Raw genomic sequence first — 25590 nt, 5'->3', positions numbered from 1 at the left:
CACAAGTTTATTCTTCTGCACAAACAAATAGAAAGTGACTTTAAATTGAAAAAACAAACAAACAGAAAAGGAAAACAAAATTATTTCCATACACAAAGAGGCCAACTCTGTTCTCCTTCTGGGGTCACATCTCCCACCAGACACAGCACTGCTGCTGGGCTCCCATTTTCAGAGCACTGACAAGTCTCTTCTAGGAAGAGGGCCTGGTAGGGGGTGCTGGATATTGTAGCAGAAAGAAAGCATATTCAGTCTGAGGAACAATCCGGGGCTGTACTGTGCTAGCGTCTGGTGATCCGTGACTTCTCTTCACACTAGTCTTTTCTGAGATTCTTCCTCCCAGCTGTTGCCATAACTCGAGGTTATCTCTAGCAAGTGTTCCCATAGACACAGAGGGAAGGAATTGACACTTCTGAAGCCAAGATAAACCCCCAGAACTGCCATAGCTGCAACATATAATCTGCAGCGTGCTAGAGAGGAGGGATGATAAGCAGTTTTAAATCAGAGCCCATGCAGACATCTTTAAATGCTTAACAAGGGGATACTGGGTTTGGCCTACCACTGCAGCCTGTAGCATAGCAAGGTGGGAGCTAAAACTTGTTGAACTGCTTAAGTCTGTGTTTGTTCAACAGTGGAGGAATTAGAAATTTGGGGAGGCTCAAGACAAGCTTATATGCTTCAAAAGTCCTCTTTGTAACTTCACCTGTGACCTTCCTAACAGGCCAGCCTCATTATTTTCATGACCAGATGTTAGCAGAGCTGCTTGAGGCCAGCAATAGCTCAGGTTTCTTTCCTATAGTTTAGCAGATGCGTCTCAGTGTTAGTTCTCATCTCATGCTACTTGCAGCCCCAGGCCTTATTTGGGATACTCTAGAAGCACTGTAGGTCCTATCTGCAGCACCCTCTGCTTCTGCAGATCCTGTTCTATCCTCAGCAGAGGATCCAGAAAAGACTGAGAGAGTCTTAGAGCCATCAAACTACTTTGGCTTTGCTTCTAAACATGGGTTTGAACCCAGGATGTTAGGAGTGAAATGCAGAATCCCCAGCCTTCTGATTCTTTTCCTTGCTCTGATGTTTAATATTGTTTCTCCAGTCAAACCTAACTTTTTTTCATTTTCTGCCCATTACGTTATTAGAAATGATAGGCCAAATGCAGGTATTCCACTCACCTGAGTCCTGCCATCTAACATCCAACAGTGCTTGACCGTAACTGCTTGGCTTGCATCCCAGAAATCTGGAGTGGCCCATCCAAGTACTAACTGGATGCAGGCCCATGCAAAGGCCAGACCTCCCTTTTTCACCAGTGACAAAATGAAGTTCCTGAGACACTCAGGCCCTGAGAGCACTTCACCTTCTTTATGTCCCTGATGGACAGAGATACCGGAGTAAGATTCAGACTTTCTCAGATTATTTTTTCACTGCAGAATTATCCTGAGCACTCTTCTCTGGTCCACACAACCCCTCTTGACATGAGTTCAGTGATGCTTTCAGTCTGGACTAGCTGGTCCACCTAAGGCTACTGGCTAAAATCATTGACGGATAGCCAGCACTCTGCAGTGAGACTTGAGATGAAGCTTTTGGAGCACTGCTAGTCCTTCGGTTCCTTCCCACAGTTTTCCTAGAAAAATAAATGACTCCTCCTACAGTTCTTTGGGAAGAATCACAGAGATTCAGTTTGCAGCAGCAAATGTGATTTTCTTCCAGAAGCACAGGCCATGCAAGGCATCACAGGATGAGTGAGAATGCGGTTGTCCAAGTCAGGTTTTGTAGCGTGGCTGCTCCCCCCTGCCAGAGCTAAGCAGATTCTGGTGATCTGAGTTAACACTGCAATGATGACTTGCCCTAAGACCTCATCACTGGGTCTTTCCAGGAGCATGTACCATTGCCTCATCAGTTAAGGTTGGCTGCTCCTGGGTCATACAATCAGGTGCAACACCTCACCTGCCTTGGACACCCCTTTGCTCATTAATTCAGGGCATTCCTGAAGGTTTTCCCTCCATCCTCTTCCATGGCTGCTAGTCTGCTGAGTGAGGCATGAGTGTTGTCCTCCTCCCTCCCCAGCATGCTCGCCCTTGTTTCAGAGCCCCCCCAGGAATGTGTGCTGCGAGCACAGGTCTATAGAGCAAGCCCAGCTAGACTGAAGTATTCAAAGGCAGGACTTTTCCTTTTTTCTCTTTCTCTCTCTCCCAAGCTTGTCCAGGGCTAGAGTTGGTAGCTAGGTTCTCCAGCCCTCTCTTTCTTGCTGAGAGAGAGCACACATGCAAAAACTCTAGCAGCTCACAAAGAAGAGAGGCAAACTAAAGCCTTGAGCCTCTGTGAGAAGAGCTGCACATCGTAGGCTCCAGCTGCATTGTGGAAGGTTGGCTTGGACTTAGCGTGAAACCACATGGGCCGCACTGCTTATAGACCTGGCATCAGAGCCAGCTGGGGATGCTTTTCTTTCCCCAGAACCCACAGTTTTGTAGATCCAAAGCTTCTGCTCAGTCCATTCAGAGAATGGATTCTGCTTGGAGGAAAGGACCAGATCTAATGAGATGAAGACATATCATGAGCAGGGCTATGAGAGCCTCATCCTGCTCTGGGACTCATTCCTGAGGGTCCATACCTGCCCAGAAAGAGGTGGCAAAGCTCTTCCCCACACCAGGGGTGTCTGCTGTGTCCAGGGAGCCGGTGCTTCAGGAGCAATGCTTTCTTGCTATACCTGTGGGATCACGCTGTGAAAGTGGCTGCTGTAAAAGGGGGAGCAAGGGCAGGAAAGCAAATGGCAGGGGTGTGTGCAAACCAGAGCACAGGCGACATGCACACACATATGCACAGACCCTACTAATATCCTGAATTCTTCCTTAGGAAAGGGAATGCTTACATGTCTCATGCTTTTAGTGTAGGGAAGAAGCCTGAGGCTAGCCTGAGACATTCTAGGAATAACCAGCCCTCTTTTCCCAGCATTGCCCACAAACTGAGCTCTGCGTGTGTGTGTTTGAATGCAGATCCTCCCAGAATCTCAGAGCACTTCAGTTCTTACCAAATAGCCCTGAGGATACTTAAATTATTTAGTATGAAATTCCACTAGTGACTTCCTGTTTCCCTATCCCCCACTCCCCTGCTGAGTCCATCTGTAAAAGGGCTCCATTTTCCAGCTCAATGGAGAGTTTGCAGGATGTTTTTATGTCGTAACCTGTTTCCCATTTAGCCACACTCCTGTCTTAAACTGAACAAAAAGCTGATGTGCAAATGCATATTCAGTCCTGCCTACTTTTAAAGCCAACTTTACTTTCTCCTACACAATCCTCCCTCACACTTACAGCATCTGTATCCTGTTCCAGTGGAGCTAATGCTGCAGGGCCTGCCTGGAGCTAACCAGCCACTGCCTGAGCTTAGCTTTGCCCTTTGTGTGTCTAAACATGGTTGCTTCCTTCTCTGGTTCCTCCAGCCTGTGATAGCCCCACCAAGTCTATTCAGTGCCCCTCTTCCAGCAAACAGCCACCAGCCTCGATAGCTGCATTTGGCACCAGCTTGGATGACTCTCCCTTTCAACCCCAGCCCTGGTGACCAGAAGAACGGGCACACATCACCATCCTCCTAGGCAGGGCACGCTGCCCACGTGTGAATGGGCAAACACCCCCTCTCGCACTCCTCTCTTGCCTTCCTTCCTTTGCCCCTCCCAAGGGTGATCTGGAGAGAAATGTCCAAGGCAGAGCCTCCTTTCTCATTGCACTCATTAATGACTGTGCATCTGTGTGTGTGCATGTTTGTGTTTGCACACACAAGTGCATGTGTACAGACTGGCAGGTCAGCAAAAAACGCTCTAATGGGGAAGCTAGAACTTCTGTACTGAAGTCCTCTCTCTGCTCCTTCCTCCTCGCGAGGCTCTTGCCCCCAGAGCTCCTGCATTCAAGGGGTGACTCCATCCTCACAGAAGCACTGAAAGGATCGGTTCAATATTCCCTGTAAAGCCCTCCAGAGAGGAAAAGCACTACCACCTACATGTGCTTGTGTGAGACACCCCTGCCATTCGCCCCCTCCAAAGGTGTGTGCAGCTGTGTGCGAGTCCCCAGGCTGTGCCCACCACACAAATGCCCTCTTTCCATGTCCTTCCTCCTGCTCTAGCCACAGCCACTAAGCCTTGCCATGAAGCTGCCCATCTGAGACTAAGGGGAGGCTAGGGGAGAGGGTGGTGCAGAAGGGGAGTAATTTTTTTTTCTCTTTTCTTCATTTTGTGTCACTCACCCCAATGTATTGAGCATGAAAGTCAAAACGAGCACTATCTCTGCGGGGCCACGGATGAGATGGGAGCAGCAGCTGCCTCAGTGGTGTCCAAAGCTCGGCCTCCACACATTGGCCTGCATCCCTGTTCTGGCTGCCGAGAACTTGGGCCTGGCCACCTGAAACCGAGAAGCTGAGGCTGGGCTTGGGGAAGGCCCTCGGCACACCTGACTGAGCTCCGGGGAGCTCTGGTATGGCTTAGGGTACTGGCTGAGCTCCACCTGGAAGGGAGCTGGTGTGGTGGGAGCAGAGAAGGCCATTTCCGTCCTCCACACCGGTTCATCCAACGTGGTGGCTGAGCGGGGCGCAAGCACAGTAGGTGCCAGGCTGCTTGAGGTTGGCATGGGAGCTGGGGTGGAGAACCGCCGGATCTCCTGGGTCTTGGCTGTTTTCACAGGGACCTGCTTGGTTGCAGTGTAGGATGAGCTGGCATGCTGTCCTGGCTGACCAGGAGCCTCCTGTGTGCTGGGGCTTGGGGGCTCCCCAAAACAGAACATGGCTGACTTTAACTGATAGGGCTGGTGGCGCATGAAATCAATGACCTTGATCCCTGATTTCTGGCTGGGTGCCTTTTTCACTTTGCTCTCTGCTTTGCTAGCCTGAGACTTGCTGGCTGCCAGGGGATAGAAAGGGGAATGCATTGGGTTGTAAGCTATTGGAGGGGGAGCTCGGATGTTGGGTGAATATTTCCAGGATGAGGGTAGAGAAGGGGAAGGAGAGGGGGTCCTGGGCTTGGAGTCTGGCTTCGGGGTTGTCTCCACCACAAATTTGTCCATGCGGCTCTGGCGTTTGGCAAAAAGCTCTGCCCCCTTGCCTTTAAGCTGAGGCATATCATGGGCCCCATTTACCAGTCCAGCACCTTGCTGCTGTGGCTTTGGAGCCACCGGAGGTGGCGTCTTGAACTTGCGGCCAGAGGACTGCATGAAATTGCAGGCCTCAGCACCCAAGCTGAGGAAATCCTCCTCAGGCCCAGACTCAAAGCCAGCCCCAGGGTGGTCACCTTTTGGCTTCTCATCCAGGTTCTGCACCAGAGACAGAAGTTCGGGGTTGGGTGAATTCTTCTTCTTCTCCTCAATGCGACTGAACATGGGTTTCTTGTTGCCCCGCCGGCGAGCCTCCTGCAGGATGCCTGTCCGGGGAGCCGGCACGGCAATTCTCTGCTCCCTTGAGGTTAAGGGCTCAGAAGCAGGTCGTGGTGTTGCTGGTGAGGTGGCAGGACATGGCTGCCTTGGCAGTGGGGAGCTGCTTCCTGTGGGAAGAGATGGAGCTGGGCTAATATACAAAGAAGAAGAAGCTGTTCCAGCAACTCGTGGTTGGGATGCTGCAGAGCCTGCCTCTCCTCCTGGCTTCAAGGGAGAAGACAGAAATATGGAGGCAGTGGATGTCCGGGCAGTGCTGGCAGAAGGCTTAGTCTCTGGAGCACTTCCTGCCCCTCCTGGCTGCAGCTCCAGCAGTGGGGCTGGCCTTCCTGGGGCAGGAATATACAGGGATGTGGAGGAGCTGACTGCACCGCGGTGCACTGGAACTGATGCACTGGCAGGTGCTCCTGGAGGCAGAGGCGAGAAAGGGGGAACCACCGTACTTTGCCCTCCCAGGCTTTCACTAGGTTTTTTGGGTGCAGATGGCTTGAAGGTAACAGAGGATGTTACCGGGCGCTGGCCAGAGAAGCCGGGAGTAAAGGGCCGCGCAGACCTGTTGAACATACTCGCACTGCTTGCAGAGAATGGGTCGGGGGTGCCTGGGGGCGGTGGAAAGGCAGTGGGGCTGAGGGCAGGCAGGCCCTGAGCAGGGAGTGTGGCTGGCTGCTTGCCAGGCACTTGCACACCTTCCAGGTGGATGCTGAGGGGCACGCTCTCTGCTCGCTGTGGCACCGGCATGTCTCCATTCACCATGCCCTGCTGCGGCTGGGCAGCGGGGGCAGGCTGGGGGCTCTTCTGCACAGGAAGTCGCTCCACTGTGTACTTCCCAGCCCGCTCCCTCTGCTGCTCAAATAATCGTGCTCCTTTTCCTGAGGCCTCGCTCAAACCTTTCTGCTTCTCTTCCTTCTGCTCAGAGTCCGACTTGGACTTTTCAATGTCCAGGTAGGTGTTGTCCCAGTCTGAGTGATTAGTTAAGCTTCGGGCATCGGAGAAACCTTCCTCATCAAATTCAGACTCACTAGTTGGAAAAACTCCGTCTTCCTCCTCGTAGCAGCGGTCTTCGTCGACGCTCCCAAAGCTGACCAACGTATACTTCTTAGCCCTCTGCCTGCGCTTCTTGAACATCAGCACCCCCTTGGAGTGGGGGTTGGGTGCATCCGTCAGCAGGGATGCAATGGTTCTGCACTTGGTTTTGGCTTCTTTCACATTCTTCTCCTGGGTGCTCTCACGGCGGTGGAGCTCTGCAAGAGACAAGAAGAGACAAGCTCACGGCTCAGCAATAGGCTGGGTTGGCAATGATTCACAGTGATCCGGCTATAGGCTTCCTAGTGCTCATGTGAGGAGACACCCATCACCCCCTGCCCTCCCTATCCTTCCTGCCTTTGCTGACAGTGGCTTCAGGAGCTGCTGATTCAAACCCAGTTGCAGTTTTCTCTTTCCCTGCAGGCATGACAGAAGTCTGTGCAGGTGCAGGAGGGAACTCCCTGGCTCCAAAACCAGTCTCTGATTCCTGATCACACCTGAGATTTCCTGTTTCTGCAGAAGGTGGCCAAGAGTCCCAGGCTGTATCTCACAGTGCTTTTGCAGTGCATGCACTTGCTCCTGGGAATTTTCACCCCTTGCTTATCACCCTGAAACTGGGATCCTGCTTTGTGCAGATCTTCCTCCTACTGCATAGAAGATTCCCAGGAGAAGCAGTCTCTCAGCCCCAGGAGCTTGGGAGGCAGCCACTGCTGCTGTTAGCACCCACATGTGCTGTGCCATAGGAGAGGTGCTTCTTGGGTGACTCCCCTACAGGCACAGCTGGGCTGCTCCCAGTCTGGACCCCGCAGTGTCAGCTACAGAGTCAGTGTGGGCCGCAGCAACACCATGTGCGGAGCCCTTCACTGCTCTCCAGAAGCAATGCAGTGGGCCTGCAGCAGTAGGAGGCATGTTTGCATCCTTGCTGCAGTGCCTTGCCTGTGCGCAATGCCCAGCAAGGAAGAAGAGCATTTGCTCCTGAGCAAGAATCCCAGACTTCCACAACTGATCTGCTAGGCCAGAAGGAATGCACTTACATAGGCTCGCCTGGAAAAGCCAACACCTGTTGGGACGCTGACATGAAAGTGCAGGATAATCATTTTCCACCTGCTCTGCCAGCCCAGCAGGCAGTAAAGCCACAGGGAGGAACGCTGTGTTCTCTGCCTCTGCGCAGGGCACACAGCGGGAGAGCAGGCACCAATAGTAAGTCAGTTGTCCAAAGAGAAAGTATGGCCACGTCTAGAATCAGTGTTCGAGGGACACCAACCTTGTCCAGATGAAAAAGAACAAAGCCAGCCCCTAGTCTGATCTCTGGTTTCTTTCACTTCATCCTTCGCCTTATTCCCATTGTCTGTTTCCCAGCATCACAGAAGAGATGTCCATCCACTGTCTGCCTCTATTCATTTGTTAAAAAACTGTACAACATCTTGTCTTGCCCTAACATTCTCCAGAAGGAGGGACAATATTATGCCCTAGTGAAGTGACAGGACAGGACAGGACAGGATGCTGCAGGCAGTGCTGGGCGATGGTGTTAGTTCAGGAGAGGATGGAAGCTGCTCAGTCTTCTCAAGATCTAACTTTGGACCATCTTATCACAGAGCATTAATTCAACAGGGAACAGCTGATGTGGCAAAGTGACCGGCAGTGGGGGACAGCAGGGAACAGAGCACTTCACTAGTAAGGATACTGGTTTCTCTGAGGGCTTCAGATGTCCCCTGAAACCTGGCTAGGCTGTACAATTGTGGCAGGTGTCATTGTTCCCTCCTGCACCAGTGTAACCACAGCAGAAGCAGCTCACCTCATGCTGAAAATAAGATACTGATTTGCAGAGCAATCATCCTTCCAGGAAGCTAAAAATCATGAAAGGAAAGACTCTTCTCCAGGTTTTCAGCCATTCCATAGCATATGCTGCTGCCTTGAGATTTCAGCAAGGGGAGCTCTGCAACTTCAGATCACCTCGCTTGGATGCTCAGTCCATTCCTCCCCTTTCCACCCAGAGAACTGGGAACAGAGCAAAATCAGGGCTGGGCTGAAGAAAGGGCTCACTGTTGTACTGGCACTTGCTGAGCTAAGGCTCTACAAAGCTCTCCTTACCGAATGACTTAGCCTTGCTCAGGCTTTCGCTAAGACTCAGTGCTGTCCATGGACAGTCATGGGCTTGTCCCCAAAAGATCTGCTGTCCATGATGGAGGGGAGCTACAGTCCCTGAAGGTTTGCCCACTCCACTTAGAAATCTGCATGTCTGTGTCTGTGCAGAGGTGTTCGCAGTGGAGGAAATAGGAGAGCTTTCTCTCTTGCTATGAGCATCCAGCCACTACACCTCCAGCTTAGAAGACCCTTACCCAGCTTGTATTCTGCTTCTAAATTTACAAAGAGCAAAAGTAGCACTACAGAATCTGAATCAAGCCCAGAATATGTGAACTTCGGGCATGAGTGACTCACGGGCAGATTTCTGGCATCAGGAGCCAACAGGTAAGGAACGACACCTTCCAGGGTAAGTGTCTGTGCAGCCCCTCCTGCCAGCAGAGCACCATGAAAGGGCTCACCTCTAGATTTCGGGGCTAGCAAATATTGAGAGAGAAAATTTAACAGCAGCTAGTCCTGGCTGTGATTCCACCAACTCTTGGTCCTGGCTCAGCACTAATATCCACGTATGGCTCCCCTAGGAAGTTGTTCTGAAGTGCCCTGAGCTTTAAAGTCTGCTGGCCCTCAGCAGCTGACAGCTAAGCCCCGCTGGGGCCTGGGACTTGCCTCCCTGTTCTCTTCTTCCTCTTTTCCTTCTCATCAAAGGCTAAAGCACATAACTAATTATCCCCATTCTCCCACCAGAAAAATGATCTTGGTATTCAAGTCACAATCTCCTACAATAGTTTAAGAAAGCTGGGAAAGAGAAATCTCCCTGAGATGACTTGCTGAAGAGAAAGCAAGCGAGAGAGAGAACAGAAAAGTGGAAAGGAAAGCAAAAGAGTGGAGAGGAGAGGAGAGGAGAGGAGAGGAGAGGAGAGGAGAGGAGAGGAGAGGAGAGGAGAGGGGAAAAAGAGGAAAGAAGGGAAAAGAAGGGAAAAGGAGGAAAGGGAAGAGAAAAAGAAAAGAAGAGAAAGAAAAAAGAGAAAAGAAAAGGGAAAAGAGAAAAGAGAAAAGAACAGAACAAAAAAGGAAAAGAAAAGATGTGTACCTGCATAGGGCTGATCCAAGCTTGAGAAGGCAGAGTCCAGGCCTGGAGAGCTGGGCATGTCACAAAGCCCGTTTAAGTCACAACTCCCCATAAACAGAGAGAGGCAATGGGAGAGAAGCGAAGCAGCTCCCTGCTGGAGCAGAACCAAAACTCTGAAGTGTCCAAGTCCTTTGCTATCAGCTCCACAAGCCTTTTAAAGCCCCTCTTTTGTCTCATAGGCATTGCTGCCGAAAGCCATGAGGTCACTCTGTCTATTTTTATTTTCCTAGCTTCACCACTGAGTAGTGTGACGGACATTGTCACCTGGCACTTAAACATCCTCCGTCTTTCCCCCAACCTTCACTCCCTGGAAGAGAAACTCCTCTTTTATATTTGAAAATGAGAAAATATGCTCCCTACTCTCACTGCAGCTGGGGTGCAAGCTTCAGGGAAGAAACTGTGTTTCCAGTACCTCAACATCCAGCATTTCCATGCTAAAGAACCCTTCAAACAGATGAGGTTAACACACCTCTCATGTCCCAGCACAGAGAAACCTACCCAGGAGGACGACAACTTTCCTTCTCTAAAACCCAAGAAAGCACCCAATTGCAAGTAAATATTTGGAGAACAGTAGTGGGGAGGAAAGGCTTTCTTTTTCTGTGTATATCAATTTCCTTCTGTGTCTCAGGAGAACCAGTCCATGAAACAGATTCCTGGATCAGGACTGAGGAACATTTAATAGAAGAGCATTAGGATCCTGGATGCCGGCAGTGTAGTTGTTCAGCTGAATTGCAATGGCAGAAGCTGTTACAGTACTGCAACCCTGAAGAGTGTGGCTGTGCCCATGGAGGGTGACAAAGGTTTTGGAGGCCGACAAGTGGTGTTTTGGCAGTGCTGATCAGAGCTCCTGCACTAGAAGCGTTGAAAGACGAGATGCTGCTTAGGGAGGACTCGGGTGGACAGGGAAGAGAGGGGCAGAGGGTGGTGGGAGGCTGCAGATCTCCTCAGCCAGGAGCTGCACACTGCAGCATCTCCCTGCACTTTGGCTAGGGCTCGTCCTATTGGCGCGTTCTCTACAGGAGCAATAGGTGCTGTGAGGAAAACCCAGAACTATGGCTGAGTGACGCTGCCCAGTGCTTCTCCCAGCACAGCGGTCCCACCCTTAGTAACACCATCGCTCAGGACTCGAGCAGACCATCTCCAGTGTTAGTGGGTCTAGAAAAGTGAAGGTCTGACCATGCCTCTTGAAATCCATTAGCCATCGCTGCCTTCCAAGGAAGACAACTGCTGCAGGCAACATTGCTATAAGAGACTTGTCATGCCTCATGCAGATGCTCTTAGAGCAAGAGAAATGGATGTAGCTCAGTTTCTTCTTCTTTGATTAATATTTATACTCATAGTGATAAAGTGTCTTTGGAAAAGCCTTATAGAATCTGATATCTGCAGTATGCAACTGGAAACTAAAAACTGTTCTGTAGCACAGAAACATTTCTCTATTAAGAGCATCCAAATGGAACAGATAAAAGAGTAAACAGAAGAACAGAAGAGTTATAATACTCTCCTGTATTATTCTGCTGGTGTGGTGGATAATTTCTACAGAAACCTCTTCGTTAACTTTTATAGCACTCATTTATTTTCTTCACTAAATTCTATTGAAGTAATCAATGAGAAATAATATTTGCTATTAAGCGAAGCCTACAAAGACTTTTTCATGTACTTACTTTAACTAATTTCACTAACGTGAAATGAATTAACTTACTAATTGCAGTAAAGAGAAGCATAAGAAGTATCTTTTCAAGATCAGGACCTGTTACAAGAAAGCATTTTAATTGTATGCTCAGAAAAACTACAGAACAAGCGGGCTTACATAGTGTCAGAAACTATCTGTGTTCACTAGGAAACAAACAACAGTAGATTTCATTGCTGAAGACCAAATTCCAGAAAAGCCATTACCGTTGAAAATAAACATACCACTAATTTCAGAGATAAAGAACCTATTCCTATGTGATGAAATACTACTTGCCCACTATTTTTTTTTTTACATGGGATCAACTAGAATTTTGTTTTTCAAGCTATTTATGTTAGACAAGGTCATTTTTCCATGGCTAGTGTTGCAAATATCTCAGTAAGTCATTAGAGGCTATAGACTTCTCATGTTTTTCATATCTGGAGCCCTTTCAAAATAAGATTTGAATAGGTTCTATTGGCCTTCCAAGTATTTCCCTGTTGTAAGCCAGCCTTTCAAGCTACAACCAATGCTGGACTTGGAAACCATAAGGTAGAGGAGTATATGTTCTTTAACTTAAAATAACTGGCAGGGACAGAAGGCTCCTGGGACAGAAAGCTTATTTTGCATTCTTGGATGTTTGCACATTTCCATCATGTAATCTGTGCATAATATAAAATATAGCTACTAACTTCAGCTCTGACTCAGCAGGCTACAAGCATATGCTTTGGTCCTTCTGAAGTCTGCAACACTTAAGCATGTATCTAAGGTTAAAAATATATTTAAGTACTTCATGAAATGTCAAAATTTTCCTAAATGGCTAGTGATTTTAAGAGCTCCCACTGAGATACTGCCACACTGTGATCACTTGGTTTCAGAGAAATGGAGATCAGCTGCAAATCAGGCTTCTCTGCAGGTGTATCTATAGCCTGTGAGAGCAAAACACCCACTCACTTCGCAGTTTTTTGACCATTCTTAGCCATTCTTAGACTCCTGCACTGCTACTGAAGAGTCCTACCAGGTGGAGAGGGAGAGGAGACATTTCTATGCATGGCTGCAATGTATTAGTCTCACGGTATCCTGCTGGAGACTCAGAGAGCTTGTTCACTTAAAAAAATCTCCCTTAGTTGAATGAGAGTTTGTGTTTCTTTGTGGGTTGGATAGAAACATGTGCTCAGTGCAAAAGGTAGCACACATGCCCAGCTTCCCTGTGCTGACAGCTCAAACTCAGGCCCTAGATGTTCCCTACATAGTCTTCTGCGACAAGACTGCCAAAGCAGAGTTCTTTTGCCAGGGCAGCACCTGTTGAGTCTCCTAGTGAATCTGTCTTTTGCATTTTTAGCCTGATTTCCTAAGAAAGGCTTACGCAGTCAGGCTGTATGTTTTTCGGTCTCTCTGTTTCACCCTAATAGCTTTTGAGCCCATTTGTTAATTTTAAGAATATGAAGTCACAAAAATACTAAGCTCCTACAAGTTTACATTAAAATAGGTGTCTGGACAGAGGAGACAGGCCCTACTATAGGAAATGGAAAGCCTGAATGCAGTCTTAGTTACCAAAACTTAGGCACCAAAAATGGAAGAATGGACAGAAAAGAGAGTTTATGAGCTCCCATTTTGAATGTGAGAGGCATCAGACAGATTTGCATTTTACTAGACACGAGAGAATGAGATATCAAGCAGAAGACAAATTAAAAGGACACCAGGTTCTGTTAATTCTCACAAAACTGCTTGATCTCTGACAGCAGAGTACTACTGATTCATCTTCTCTTTGTCTTTCAGTGTTTCGAGCATCCACTCTCTGGTAATATAGGCAAGTGTATGTTCACCATCTCTGTGCATTTGATTAAGCCTGCAGCATTTGCTATTTATACTTGTTATCTGATTGATTTTAGTCCCTTTTCTGCAACCTACCAAGCTCCCACTACATTTTAAAAATCCAGCCTTCCACAAGACAACTGTATGCACCTTCCATGCTTATGTCATCTGCTGATTAACATACTGCAATCTCCACTGCATCCTCAGGTCATTCATTGCAAATGGTATTATTGCTATTTCCTGTTACTGCTCACTAGGTACAACACAGTCAAGAGAAACAGAAATATTTTAAAGATTCACTAGGAGGAGTGTGCAACAGAAAAAGCAGATAAAAAGACAGTTACAGTGGACCTGGGAACACTTCTGAGCTCCTCAATGTAGGTAACCCACCTTCCTCCCCCATGCCCCCACACACCTTGTTTTCTGTGGGAAGAAAGATCAGAAAGAAGCCGCAAGGTGTCCCAGCTAGGTCCCAGTTCTGAACAACAGCAGTTTCAGGGCTGCGGGGTGCCCCACAGCACATACTCCCTGCTCTGTCTAGATGCAGCAAGAGGACAAGATCCACTGACAGAAGAGAGAAGGGTTGGGATCTCTCTCTTCCCCAGTCACATACCATTGAGGTGGAGAGGACATTTGATTGACATATGTTAGTGTTTAAAGCTCCATGGTGAAAATATAGAGGTAGTCCTGTTGGATTCAGAAGTGCAGTGAAACACTACTACCAACTTAGCCAACTAGCTAACTTGACATCATGAGACATTAATAGTTATGTTCTCTGTTCTATTCTTAGCCAATTGTGCACTCACCTTACAGTAGTCCCACCTCATCCATATTTTTCTAGTTGGGAAAGTCATGTGGAACCATATCAGATATCTTACAGAAGTCAGCATATACTGTGTACACCTTATTTCTTCAGCCACTAAGCCTGTTATTTTACCAAACAGCTCAGTAAGTGTCTCTTATTTTAGCTTTGATTAATCCATATTGGTTTTAGTGATGGTCTTGCTTTCCACAAAGTATGTTCAAAATAACTACTTCATTCACCTAACTGAAGCTACACTTACTTTTTTGTGATCCCTAGAGCCAGTGTCTGTGCTATTCTTGATCTCTTTCCACTGAGACCCTTCCCATCTCATTCTAGAATATTTATCAATGGCTGAGGGCTGTTCTGACACAATTTCCACTAATTCCCTACATTACACCTCTAGAGAGAATATGATTCAGGCTTGTCCTTTTCACTGTGCTCAGTGTATACGTATATTCAGACATGCTGAATCTACTCACCCCTGTTCCTGCTCCTATCTCTTATATATTAAGGGACAGATCCTTGGTTAACATAAGCAGTAGATACACTGACAACAGTGAAGCTTTACAGATTTCACAACGGACTGATCTCTCTTCCTATGATAGATTTAATGGAAACTAAAGAATGATACTTGTCAGGGTGACAGTTTCCTCCTTCCTAGCCACAATTTTCTCTCATTCTTGTTAAGCAATGACCCTTCTGTTTAATTACCCTTTGTGAAAGTCCTTTTATGCCTCACCTTTTTATGCCTCTCCCTCCCCTGTCACTTTGTCTCATCATTTCAGTGTTGTCTCTGTGTAGTTTTGGCTACTTGTCCCAACCTTTTCAGCAAGTCCCATCACTTTCAGACCTGATGGAAACAATCCTAGACAAGGAGAGGGATTCCTGTTGCCTATTTGCATTAAGGTTTTTTTCAGCTCTGCTCTGAAAATCCTGGAACCTAGAAACTATCATGTTGGCTGAGACAGCCTAGGGGGTTATTTATATAATTGTTTCAGTGCGATTATTGCTCTAATCACCTTGAGATCTGAGCACATTGCATAATTAAAACACACACTATGAATGTTGCCAATTATTAGCAACAATTTGGCTTAATCCCGTTACTCCCCATCAGCCTTCCACATCCTGTCAGCCATTATCTAACCAAAGTCACTCCACAAGTGCATGCACTGAGACAGGCTAAGCTAGCTAAATGTGCATGGCAGCATACTCTGAAAAATCGCTCACCTGGGCCCTCCAAGGACCATGGAAGTGTGATCTCAGGAGAGAGCTGCTGTCACCATTTCACCATCAGCAAGATCTGGCTATGTCTGAGGAACTGTGCTGCAGAGTCAGAGTCCCTGCCCTGACAGTAACAGCATAGAGAAGAAATGTCTGAGCTAACTGATAGTTTAAAAAAAGCACTAAAAAACATCTAGAGCTGGAAATACTAGGACAAAAGCGAGTATACCTTTTCACTTCAGGGATCAGATACAGCTCTCCTCCAAACACCTTCAGATACTAAAGATCTTTCCCTCACTGAGAACATTATATCCAACTGGATTTATTGAGTGAGTGCATGTTCACCTAAAACCCTATCTCTGTCAGACTGCGCAGCAAGATAGCAGTGAGGTACCGAGCAGAGAGAAGCAGAGCAGAGCTCTATTAGCTTTACTTACAGTGCTGCAACCACAGCATCTTCCATTGAAATGCTGGGCAAGAGCAGTGCCCAAAGGGAATGATGCTGCGTGTCTCCAGCGAGAACCCCTGAGGAGGATGGCCGGTTGCTTGTGACAATTTCTGAGATTGCTCAAGAAAGAAGGAAAAAATCATCTACACTAGCCAGGAGAGTCAGCATTACCATACAATCTCTGTCTGCCAGACAGAGTTAATACATCAGCCAGAAAATATCACCTCTGTGCTTTGGATAGAAGATGAAAATAAACCAAAGGCATAAGGACAAAAGGTACACGATATTCAAGCCTAAAACTGGATTGAGAGGGTTCCAGATGCACTGTGTTTATCTCAGTGTTATCTTCTTTACTAATGCCTTCCAAGCTGCAGAGAATTCAAAATTGAATGTTAATACTAAGTGGGAGATTCTTAAGCAAAGATGTTCAACTCGATTGCATACACCAATGTAGTTTTCTTGATTTCCCAGGTGGAGGCAATTCCCAGTTTAATGTGAGCTGAAGTGAGATCAGATTCTCCATCCGTGATTCAACCACAGAGGTGGTTCTCCTTGTTCTCCTAGTGGTTGGCTGCTCACTGAGTAGCAAGGGCCAAGGGTTATTCAGCATTGCTTCATACTGCTAGAGACAGACCTCCTATAAGATCAATAGTTCAGGCAATGAATCTTGATTTCCTCCTGGTCTATGTAGAATGCCTTTCTATTCTACCGTAAAGCAGGTAGAATGGGGACAGTTGACTACTATCCTAAACCCTTTGGTCTTCTAGACTGCAGAGAATGGCAAAACCATTAAGCTAGCCTAATATCCATCATTAGTGTCACAGTTGTCAAAACTGAAAGCCAAGTAGAAAATGTGGTGCAGTAAGTTCAAACTGCCATTCAGGTACTTTATCTTCTTCACAACTCCTATGGCCTCCACCCATTGAAATAAGCTGATAGTTGGCTTGTTACACTCACCCTCTCTGCAGAGAAGTGTGATTGCAGTCACTCTTGGAAGAAGAAATCTGTATGACCCTTCAATGAATAGGCCACTTATTTATAAGCATCCTATCTCGTCAAGTGATGTTGCTGTACATCCGCTTTAAAAAGGAGGATTTCCTTTTCTGATATGGAATGCAGTAACTTTGATGAATCTGCACAGGCAGCCAGGCCCTTATAAAGCAGAGGAGGAAATTTCCCCACCCATTTTTTCCTCCCTTCCCCCACCATACATGGAAAGGCTCTTGAGTCCTAGGAACTAAAAATAGTCCAGTGGATAAGTTTAAATTGAGATATTTTGAAGCACTTCTTGCAGTGACAAAAATTCCTACAGCGTGATAGCAAGTTAGGACTAGACTGTTGTCCTGGTATGCCTGTCTTCTTCCAGTGATTGGTATTTCCAATTGGTGAGAAAGCCTGAGCTCATTCCACATGTGAGACAATTTAGGATGGGGGTGAAATTACAGCACACCTTACAGTGCCCAGGTGTCTGAGGAGAAGCAGCCCTCGCTACGGATGGATCCCAAGCCTCCCACGGTGGGGTGAGCATTTGTGCAGAAAGGAGACACCACAAGAGCCACCATGGAGCTGTGGGGAACTGAGGAACGTCACCAGCAATTACTTGTATCAGGTATAGGCTGATTTTCCCTGCCACAAGTCCCTGCTTTCTTCTAACCTCCTGCAACTCAGTCAGATTCTTTTATTTCTATTTTCCATCTTGCTACGTCTTACTTCCCTGCTGCACTGTCCAGGCAGCACAGAAGTCACTGCTGGGGAGCACGTGGCTTGACCCTTGACAGTGATGATGAATTAGGAACCTAAAGCCCCCCACCTTCCCCAGGAATTAAATTACCTCTTTAAACAGAGCAAGTGACTGTTATAGGGAAAGGAAATGAGTTTGTACTTTGGTTTCTTAAGACTAAGGAAAATACTGGCTATTAAAATACTGGCTATTCACAGGTATGAATGCCCTCCTGTAGTTCATTTAAAGCAGAGCAGAAAGTCCTGTTTGCTAGCTGTTCTCTTGCCCCACTGAGCAAAACAACGGGGTGCACAGTAGCCAGCGGGTAGCAATGAAGATTGAAGTCCCTATTACTGGTAGGGCAAGTTCCCCACACTTGGATGCTGAGTGGCTCCTCACTGCCCTGACAGTCTGCCCTAGCAATGATCTGAGTGGGGTTTGAGCTGGCGTGTCCCAGCAAGCTTCTGGCAGCTGTGTCCTGTGGAGGGTCAGGCAGATGGAGGAGCTTGTCCCACAGGCTGGAGAAATGAGCCAACACCAATGTGCAACTTCTGGTAGGGCAGGAACTTTGAAGGAGAGAGGCCCAAACCTCCCTGCAAGGGCTGCTGCCTCTCTAAGGAGCTCTGAGCCCTTGTGTCTTTGCTGGGGAAGGAGAGGCACATCACAGCTGCTGACTACATGCAGGGCATCAGTGGGTGCCCCCTCCTCCCTGTGCTACTTTCGTTCCATCCCATCCACTGCCAGCTCATCCTCTTGGGCTGCTTGTACTTGCCACCACGCAGTGGGTGCACCTGCCTGTTCTGCTCCTGAAGTCAAATCCTTGGCTAGTGGAAGTAAGTGAGCTCCATTTGCTCCAGTGTTACCGCTGTTCAAAGCAGATGTTAGGCAGCAGTGTTACCCCTAGCAATTGCTCTGTGATTTATATTCTCTTAGCAAAGGCTGGGAAAGCAGCTGTAGTTGTCAGGACATGGGGGTTTTGATTAAAAAAAAAAAAAAAAGTGTACTGAAAGAGGTCAATCAGATGAAAACTACCAGAAAATGAATCAGTAGCAATCAGAGCATAAATACTGATCATCCATCAGGGTGAGCATAGGAAAGAGGGTCGGGGGAGTATGAGAAGCATTTCATAGTTTCATTGATGATCTTGAGGACTGTATACAATCAGCTGAGATCAGATTTGCTAACACCACCAGAATTGAAGGAAAGTTATACAAAAAAGGAGAGGCAGGGGCTGAATCAACTTATAAATGATCTAGAAAGCTCAAAGCTCTGGAAAGCATTCAGTGAGGTGAATGCTGAGAAAGCAAAGGTCTAAAAAAGCTCTAGGGATAGAAAATAAAGAGCAGAACTACAGATCTTAAGTCTGAGAAAACCCAAGAGCTGACAAGCCCTAGCAGTCTTACTGAGATCCTGGCAGGCCAATAGGACTATAAAAAATATCAGTTGCTATTCTTAGTGGTGTGCAAAAGAACTTTTCTGTACCTCTGCTCTGGCGCAGGAATTTCACCTATTCATCTGTAGATTTAATGTTGTTTCTGGAGAACTCTGCTGCAACTATACCTGCGATTCTCTTTGCTTGAGGTGCAGGGGCAGGTGGGAAGGGTCTCTGTCACTCAAGAATGACGGTGAAAAGTTAGAATGAATACAAAGGATAAGAAGAATTCTCCAAAACTCGGAGCAAACGGCAGGCATGAGAAAGCTGGAGGAATGTATTCTAGGAAGCAGAGGCAAGGAACCATCTGGTAACAGTCACGACAAACAAAAAAAGAGTTATTCACATTCTTATGGTGCAGTGGCAGCTGTGGCAAGATAAGGAGGGTTTGCTGAGCAGGTACACCAGGAATATGCTTAGAGAGGTAGTCAGTGCTGCAAAAAGGCAGAGATCTGAATAGGTAGCAAGAATGATCCTTAAGTGCCTGCTGCCTCTACATCAAGTTCTGGGCTTCTGTCACTGATCCTCCAAGTCCTCTACCCCAGTTAAGTCATTTTTCAAAAACTTGCTTAGTTTCTAAACCATGAGCTTGATTTTGTCTTCACATTTACAAAAGCTCGGGTGTCCCCCTGTCCCAGTGGAGGCTATTGTGCTTTGGGTATTGCTAAAGAAAGGCAGAGAAATAGAGCTTTAAAGTCTGCTGGCTCCAAAGAGCCTGGAGCAACCTGAGGCAGCCAAATCAATGCATGCCCAAATATCTTTCCAAGGCTACAGCTTCCTAGCACCAGATGCAGCACCATGTGCCTCCCTTGCCTATAGCTCCTCTGCAGGCAGCCTCCCCTTGGGAGTCAGGGCAGCTCAGGAGTCCCCCATCCGCCTGTGGGAGGTGTGGGTGCTCCTTAGCTCTGCTAACCCCATAATGAACACCTTCCATCCCGCTTCTTTCCTTCCTTGCTTCCTTCCTTCCCAGAGTTAGTGGCTAATGACCATGACTTTGTTTTTTTTTTTTTTAATGGCTACTGTGCTCCAGCATAACCAAGACATAGAGATCTGCCTTCACATTACTTGCTAATTCAACAAAAGGCCAGGCGGGTGTGTGAATTGCCATGAAGCTCTGCCATCCATCCATAGCAGAGCTATGCTGTGACTCTTACATGAGGACACCCATGGTCAAACATAATCCAAAAGGTGGGAGTATTAGGAAAAATAAAATATTATCTCAGTCTGCAGTGCTTCTAGGAACCCTCCCTCTAGCTGGCAATAGAGTTGCGTCACCTTCTGCCATGGGATATTATCTTGCCATTAGAAATGCTCTGCATTAAATACATGGCTTTCCTGGGAGCCTTCTCTACTGACGCTGTCCATGGAAATAAGCCTTGATGTAAAGCAATTGCTCATCCACTGCTAGGACTATCAGGTGGCAGCGAGCAGCTGAACATGCCTTTCTCAACATTCGCCTCATTCTTGTACATTATTCGAAGGGGAAAAAATAGCTTCATCCTCAGGGAGGCTGAAATTGCTACTTTCTTTGCTCTCCTGAGGAAAGTGAATGCTAAATAGGCTGGGGAACAGTATGAGGCACCAGGTCAGCTGTACTGCCTAGTAGGGCCTGATTTACGGGAACCAGCTGAGTCTGCCCTCTCAGCGCAGGGCAGAGCAGTAAGCCAGTGCCCTGCCTGAAGGAAGCAACCTGGATTTGAGAGTAACCTCCAAAGGATCCCTTATGCAAAGTAGAGGAATGAAAAGAGAAAAGAGAGGCTTAACAATTGTCTTGCAATGTTATTTGCTCTGGAAAAACATGTCTAGCATTTAGAGCAGAGAATTAGAGTTAGAATCTGTGCATTTTATTTCTATTAACTTTTCTATATCTCAGTTTCCCAGTCTGTAATAAGGGCTCCCATGAGTGATCCTCCAAGTTAAGTCCCCCAGTAAAGTCAGTTTTCTAAAACCTGCTTCATTTCTAGGCTCAGATAAGTGTAAATTAGTCAATCATACTGTGTGCTGAGGTACTCATGAAAAAAATTACTGATGACCTTGTTTTTAACAGAGTCAGATAGATCACAGCTTTGAAGTCAAATAGGATCTTGCTCTGCCTTTGTGTTTCTGTTTGAAATAATACATATGTAGCAGAAAGCAGAAAACATATTCACAGTTAAGGTCACTTCAGGTCCATGACCCATGTACCACACTGCATTTTTCAGCGCTTTATCCCACTTGGAAAGGTGTCAGGTAACAGGGGTCCCACTACAAGGAACCGTCAGAATTAACTGATTTACCTGCTCCTGCGTGTCCTTGCTGGCAGCCCCCTGCTGCTGATACCTTACAAGAGACCAATTCTACCAGAGCTCAGCAGCTACTGCTGCTGCCACACACAGCCGCCCTTGCTGCAGCAAATGACTGCAGAAAACATCCTCCAAACATGGATGCAGACAAGCCCCTCCTTGAGCTTGACAGAGTGAAGCAGTCCCAAAGAAATAAATGAGCTACTGCCAACACTCCTGTAGGACTGGGCTGACTGCAGATGATCTCCTTACTTGGTCCTTAGTTGTGTATAATGCCATATACCTCTGTGCCTGGGGAGAGAGGAGATGAACCAGGGGCTCCTCTGAGATCCCTCTGAGTGGGCCTTGTGCATGGACACAGATAGCTAAGGAGCAAACTGAAGTCACTGAGATCACTGAATGGCCAGGCCTAAGAAATTTAAACCGCAATTTCTTCCCTGACAGCATCATTTCTGCTGAATATTCTTCAGCCTAAAGTGAATCCTAGACCCCAAAGGCTTTGTCTTACCTGTTGTGTGGGACATCCTGGGTGAGCTAGACCCCAGTGCCAAAGTTGCAATAGGAAACCCCAGTCCCTACAGGGCTGACCTGGCTTGGCTTCATCCCACACCAGAAGCAATAACCCCCTTGACATCCACAGGAACGGGGCTTTCGGAAGGAGATCCCGCGCAGGGAGAGGGCAGGCATGAGTGGTGGGGTGCTGAGGACTTACTGGCCTGCTTGGCTTTCTCCGCATACGTGGTGGTTAGGTCTTCGTCGACGGGGTGCTCAACAGGTCCCACCATGGGGATGAGATGGCGCTCCGCTCGGATAGCCTTGGTGGCGTGAGGCAGCAGCAGGGCCTCTGGAGAAAGCTCCTGTCCCTCCAGTGAGGGCGGCTGCAGCTGCCCCTCGCTGTCCGAGAAGGGGGTGTCCGCGCGGCTGCCGGGCGAATAGGCAATCTCCCTCTTGGCCACCCCGCTGGAGCCGTCCGCCTCGGCTCCCTCCTGCACGGCAGCCTCTGGGGTGCTCTCATAGCCGCTCTGCTCGGACAGGGACACCTCGTCCTGAGGCCCCTCCGCCTTGCTGGTGGTGCTGTCCGGTGGGGAGCGCGGGCTCTTCTTGCGGGCCCGGCGCTGCTTCTCCTGAGCCACGTTGTCAGCGTCGCTGTCAGTCTCGCCGTAGTAGGCTTCACTGTCCGGGGGGGAGGTCAGGCTCTCCAGGTGCCTCTGCGGCCTCCGCGGCTGCTGGGGCTGTGCTGGGGCCAGGGCTCCCGCTGGCTCGGGGCTGAGCAGCTGCGCCGGAGGGCTGAGCGGGGATGGCGGGGAGAGCACTCGCTGCCCTGGGGAAGGGGAGCGCTGGAGCCGGGGGCCCGTCTGGTCACCACCAACTATTCTGTGGGGAGAAGGTAAAGTGGCAAGTGAGGTCTGGGTGATGGGGGCTGGAAGGGAACCCCTGCACGTGAGGAGAGAGTCCACCGGGGGGGAAGGGATAAGGACTCTGAGCCTGGGTTTAGGTGTCTTTCGGGGGCACAGGCACCTAAAGTGCAGGTGCAGTCACCAAGGCGAGATTCATCTCTGGTATCAGCTACATGCTCTCATCCTGATTTTCTGCTTCATGACCTCTTTGGAGGTCATATGAAAATCAGAATGCCCTGAGAGCGTAAAAATCTGCAGAGCCAGCTTAATCAGCTCCCCAGGCCCTTCTCCCCAGGAGGTGAATTTCTGCACAGCAAACATCCCCCAGTACAAAGCAATGTGCCACTTCCAGGCCACAGCCTGCAGCTTGGCAGGCACATGAGGGAGATAGTGCCTTAGCCATCCCACCACACTCCAGATGTTACTGGCAGCTGAAATTGCATCTTAAGAGTTGTGCCAGCCCTGCAGATCAGGGCATTCTCAAAACTGCTTTAGTCTACAGTGGGCTTCAAAGGCAGGAGTCAGTGCTGTGTGTTTGCCCTGGCCTCTACATGGGAGTAAATAGAAAATACTTAGGAGAAAAAGGCCCAAGCTGTTTTAGGGGGTAGGACTCTGCTGGTCAGAAAGGTCTGATCAGTGGCCTGCTCACTGTGGGACTGCTTCACAAGCAAGCAACCCGAGTGCAAGGGTTTTGATGACTGTACTGCAGTCATGCCAGCCAGGCAGCTCCACGGCGGCATTCGCCTGGGCTTAGACGTACCAGCTTCTAGCCCAGAAGCCAGCAGGAAGGAGGTACCAGAGTCGGGGCAGGGCAGAGTATGGGCAGTCAGTCCCATTGCTGGCTGCCGGAGGGAGAACTGGCTGCGCTGGAGGGAAAGAGCCAGTTCTGCTCTCCTCCTGCTCAAGAGCTAGTCTGGATTTCAAAGGTGGTTTGACCCCGGACTATACAGATATGGCAGAGAACTTTTTCCTTCCCTTGCCAGAGCCAACAAAGCTTGTTGTTACAAAGGAGCCCCAAGTATATGCTTTCGGAGCATGCCTGCTGCAGAGCCAGGCAATGTTGCCTCTGCAAAGCCATGGAGTTCATGATTTGGATCCTAATTTGTTTTTATCCAGTCTCTGAAGTGTGAAAAATTCATGTTCATGACAAATGCAAACCTTGTTGGAAACTAAGGGCTTGGCACTTTTTCTTTGTCAGTTTATTTTTTTAATACTGTTTACTATTATGAATTCTCATTTGGCTCCCCAAACAAAACACAGAAGTCCTTCCTTTTCTTTAAATACTAGACCAGATAAATGAAAAGCATTACTGCCTGTAAGCCTGTTTGTCTTCTGCACTGTCTCTTCAGGTCACAATCTCTCTCCCTCTCTCTCCCTCTTTTCACACACATCCCGCCCCAAATGGAAATACACATATGACCTTACATACTCCAGAGTCATCCAGCTACCTTTTCTGTCTGAAAGGAACCGATTGCTGTTTTCCCCAGGAATATAAATATGAAGTGGGAATAGAGATGTGATCGGACAGTAATATCTGATGAGTCCTCCACTACCCAAGATGAAGCCAACTAGTTATGTTATTCCCAGACCATTTAATGCTGGCTCCCCAGCCTGCCTTTGTCACTTTGCTAATTCAAAGTGTGCTGATTTTGGCCCAGTGGAATTTGCCCCGGCACCTGTTGGCTGCAGATAGGCTCCAATGTGGTGAGATAAGGCCTTGGCATGGGACCCGGTGCTATTCTGGCCGTCTTCTGCAGGGCTCACTCATCACACTTAATCGCAGCTGGGGTATTGGGTGAGCGCATCAGACCACACCAGGACACGCTCCCTGAAGCCGAGGAGAGGATCCTTCAAGCTGACAGTTTCCTTCCTTCTCTGAGCACTGCCCACCTCCACCTCCGCTTTAGAGACACCCTCAAGCAGGATGGCTCTCCCTCGCCACTGCTCACCCAGGGTTCTCTCTGCTCAGGACTGCAGAAATCGCAGCTCTCAGGCCCCTTCACCAAGGCCTATTTCCTGAGAGCGACTTCTGTTTTGGGAGTAGTGCGGATTACCTGGGACCTCACAGAGCTTTGCTGCCCTTGTTTTTACATGATTAATTTACAGCTTGGGCCTCATCCAACATGCACTGAGGCACAGGGTTAACTTTAGCAGTGGCAGAACCAGTGAAGTCACTGGGACCGTTTTCATGCTTAAGCTGAACCTCATCTCCAGTATTCTGCTAGACTAGAGACTTTGCTAGAGATACTTCTTCCTGGAAAAAGGGATTCACCTACTTATCTCTTAGTTTTGTGGAACTCTTTTCACACCCTGTTGGACTACCATGACCTCCTGTAGCAAATGTTCTGGGTAATCTTTCCTTCACTTTTTGTCTTGGCTCAGTTATCCAATATGTATTCAAATCCACTTCTACAGAATAATCATTTATCCAGAATGAACTGAAGTCTCTATTAATTGCTGAGATGAACTGCCCTATGGCAACTACCTGGTAGGAGTCTAAATTGCTCCTTCTTTGCAGCATATTCCTCACACTGGAAACAGATTTCCTACAGCCTGAAGGGCAGGGAGATCTGGGGTCAGTTCACTCTGGAGAGCAGCACAGAGATGGTCCAAAAATTTTGGATGACCACACCTTAGCCATGGGGAAGTCCTCCTAGTATGCTTCAGAGCATGAAGAAACCAAAGGCTTCCTGCCTGCCTTCTCTCTGTTAGGTGTGGGTAACTGCTGTGCGGGATGAAGCTGCCCTGCTGCCTGCGCTGCCACAGCACCGGTGGCTGGGAGTGGTTATTACCTTTTCACACGGATGTTGAGCATGCCGTTGGAAGAGTCGATGATCTGCATGGCAGTAGCATGGGAGAGGCCAGCACATGATTTCCCGTTGATGGATACTAGCACATCATTTTCCCACAGGCCTCCACGGCATGCTTTGCTTCTCTTCCGGATCTGGAAACGCAGAAGAGAGAGGTTAGGGATGGAGGGAAGAACAGCAGCTATTTAGCTCAGTTGCTTGTTCTCTCTGGCCCATTTACTGCTCGATCCCTGAAGGAACCAAATAAGGCCTAAGAACACTGCGCTGCCAGTGAAGGACCAGTGCTCTTGAGTGAGTCCTGGTTGTGCTGCTGGGCCTCTGCATCCCTGGTTATTCCAAGGGTGACGATGGTAAACATAGG

At 48.2% G+C, this 25590-nt stretch overlaps 1 protein-coding gene across 1 annotated transcript in view; it reads right to left on the bottom strand.

Moving 5' to 3' along the window:
* The window catches only part of SYNPO2L (synaptopodin 2 like), a 39485-nt gene continuing 13895 nt past the window's right edge, over positions 1-25590 (bottom strand). The window contains exons 2-4 of the mRNA XM_026094948.2: positions 25212-25363; positions 21735-22396; positions 1-6640 (exon numbers count right to left, since the gene is read on the bottom strand). Of these exons, the coding sequence (XP_025950733.2) occupies positions 4302-6640; positions 21735-22396; positions 25212-25363 (3153 nt within the window). The 3' untranslated portion in view covers positions 1-4301. The remainder of the gene's footprint in view (positions 6641-21734; positions 22397-25211; positions 25364-25590) is intronic.

This window comes from Dromaius novaehollandiae, chromosome 6 (assembly GCF_036370855.1).
Source record: "Dromaius novaehollandiae isolate bDroNov1 chromosome 6, bDroNov1.hap1, whole genome shotgun sequence".
Taxonomy (NCBI): Eukaryota; Metazoa; Chordata; class Aves; order Casuariiformes; family Dromaiidae; genus Dromaius; species Dromaius novaehollandiae.
This window is presented reverse-complemented; position numbering and strand designations above follow the sequence as displayed.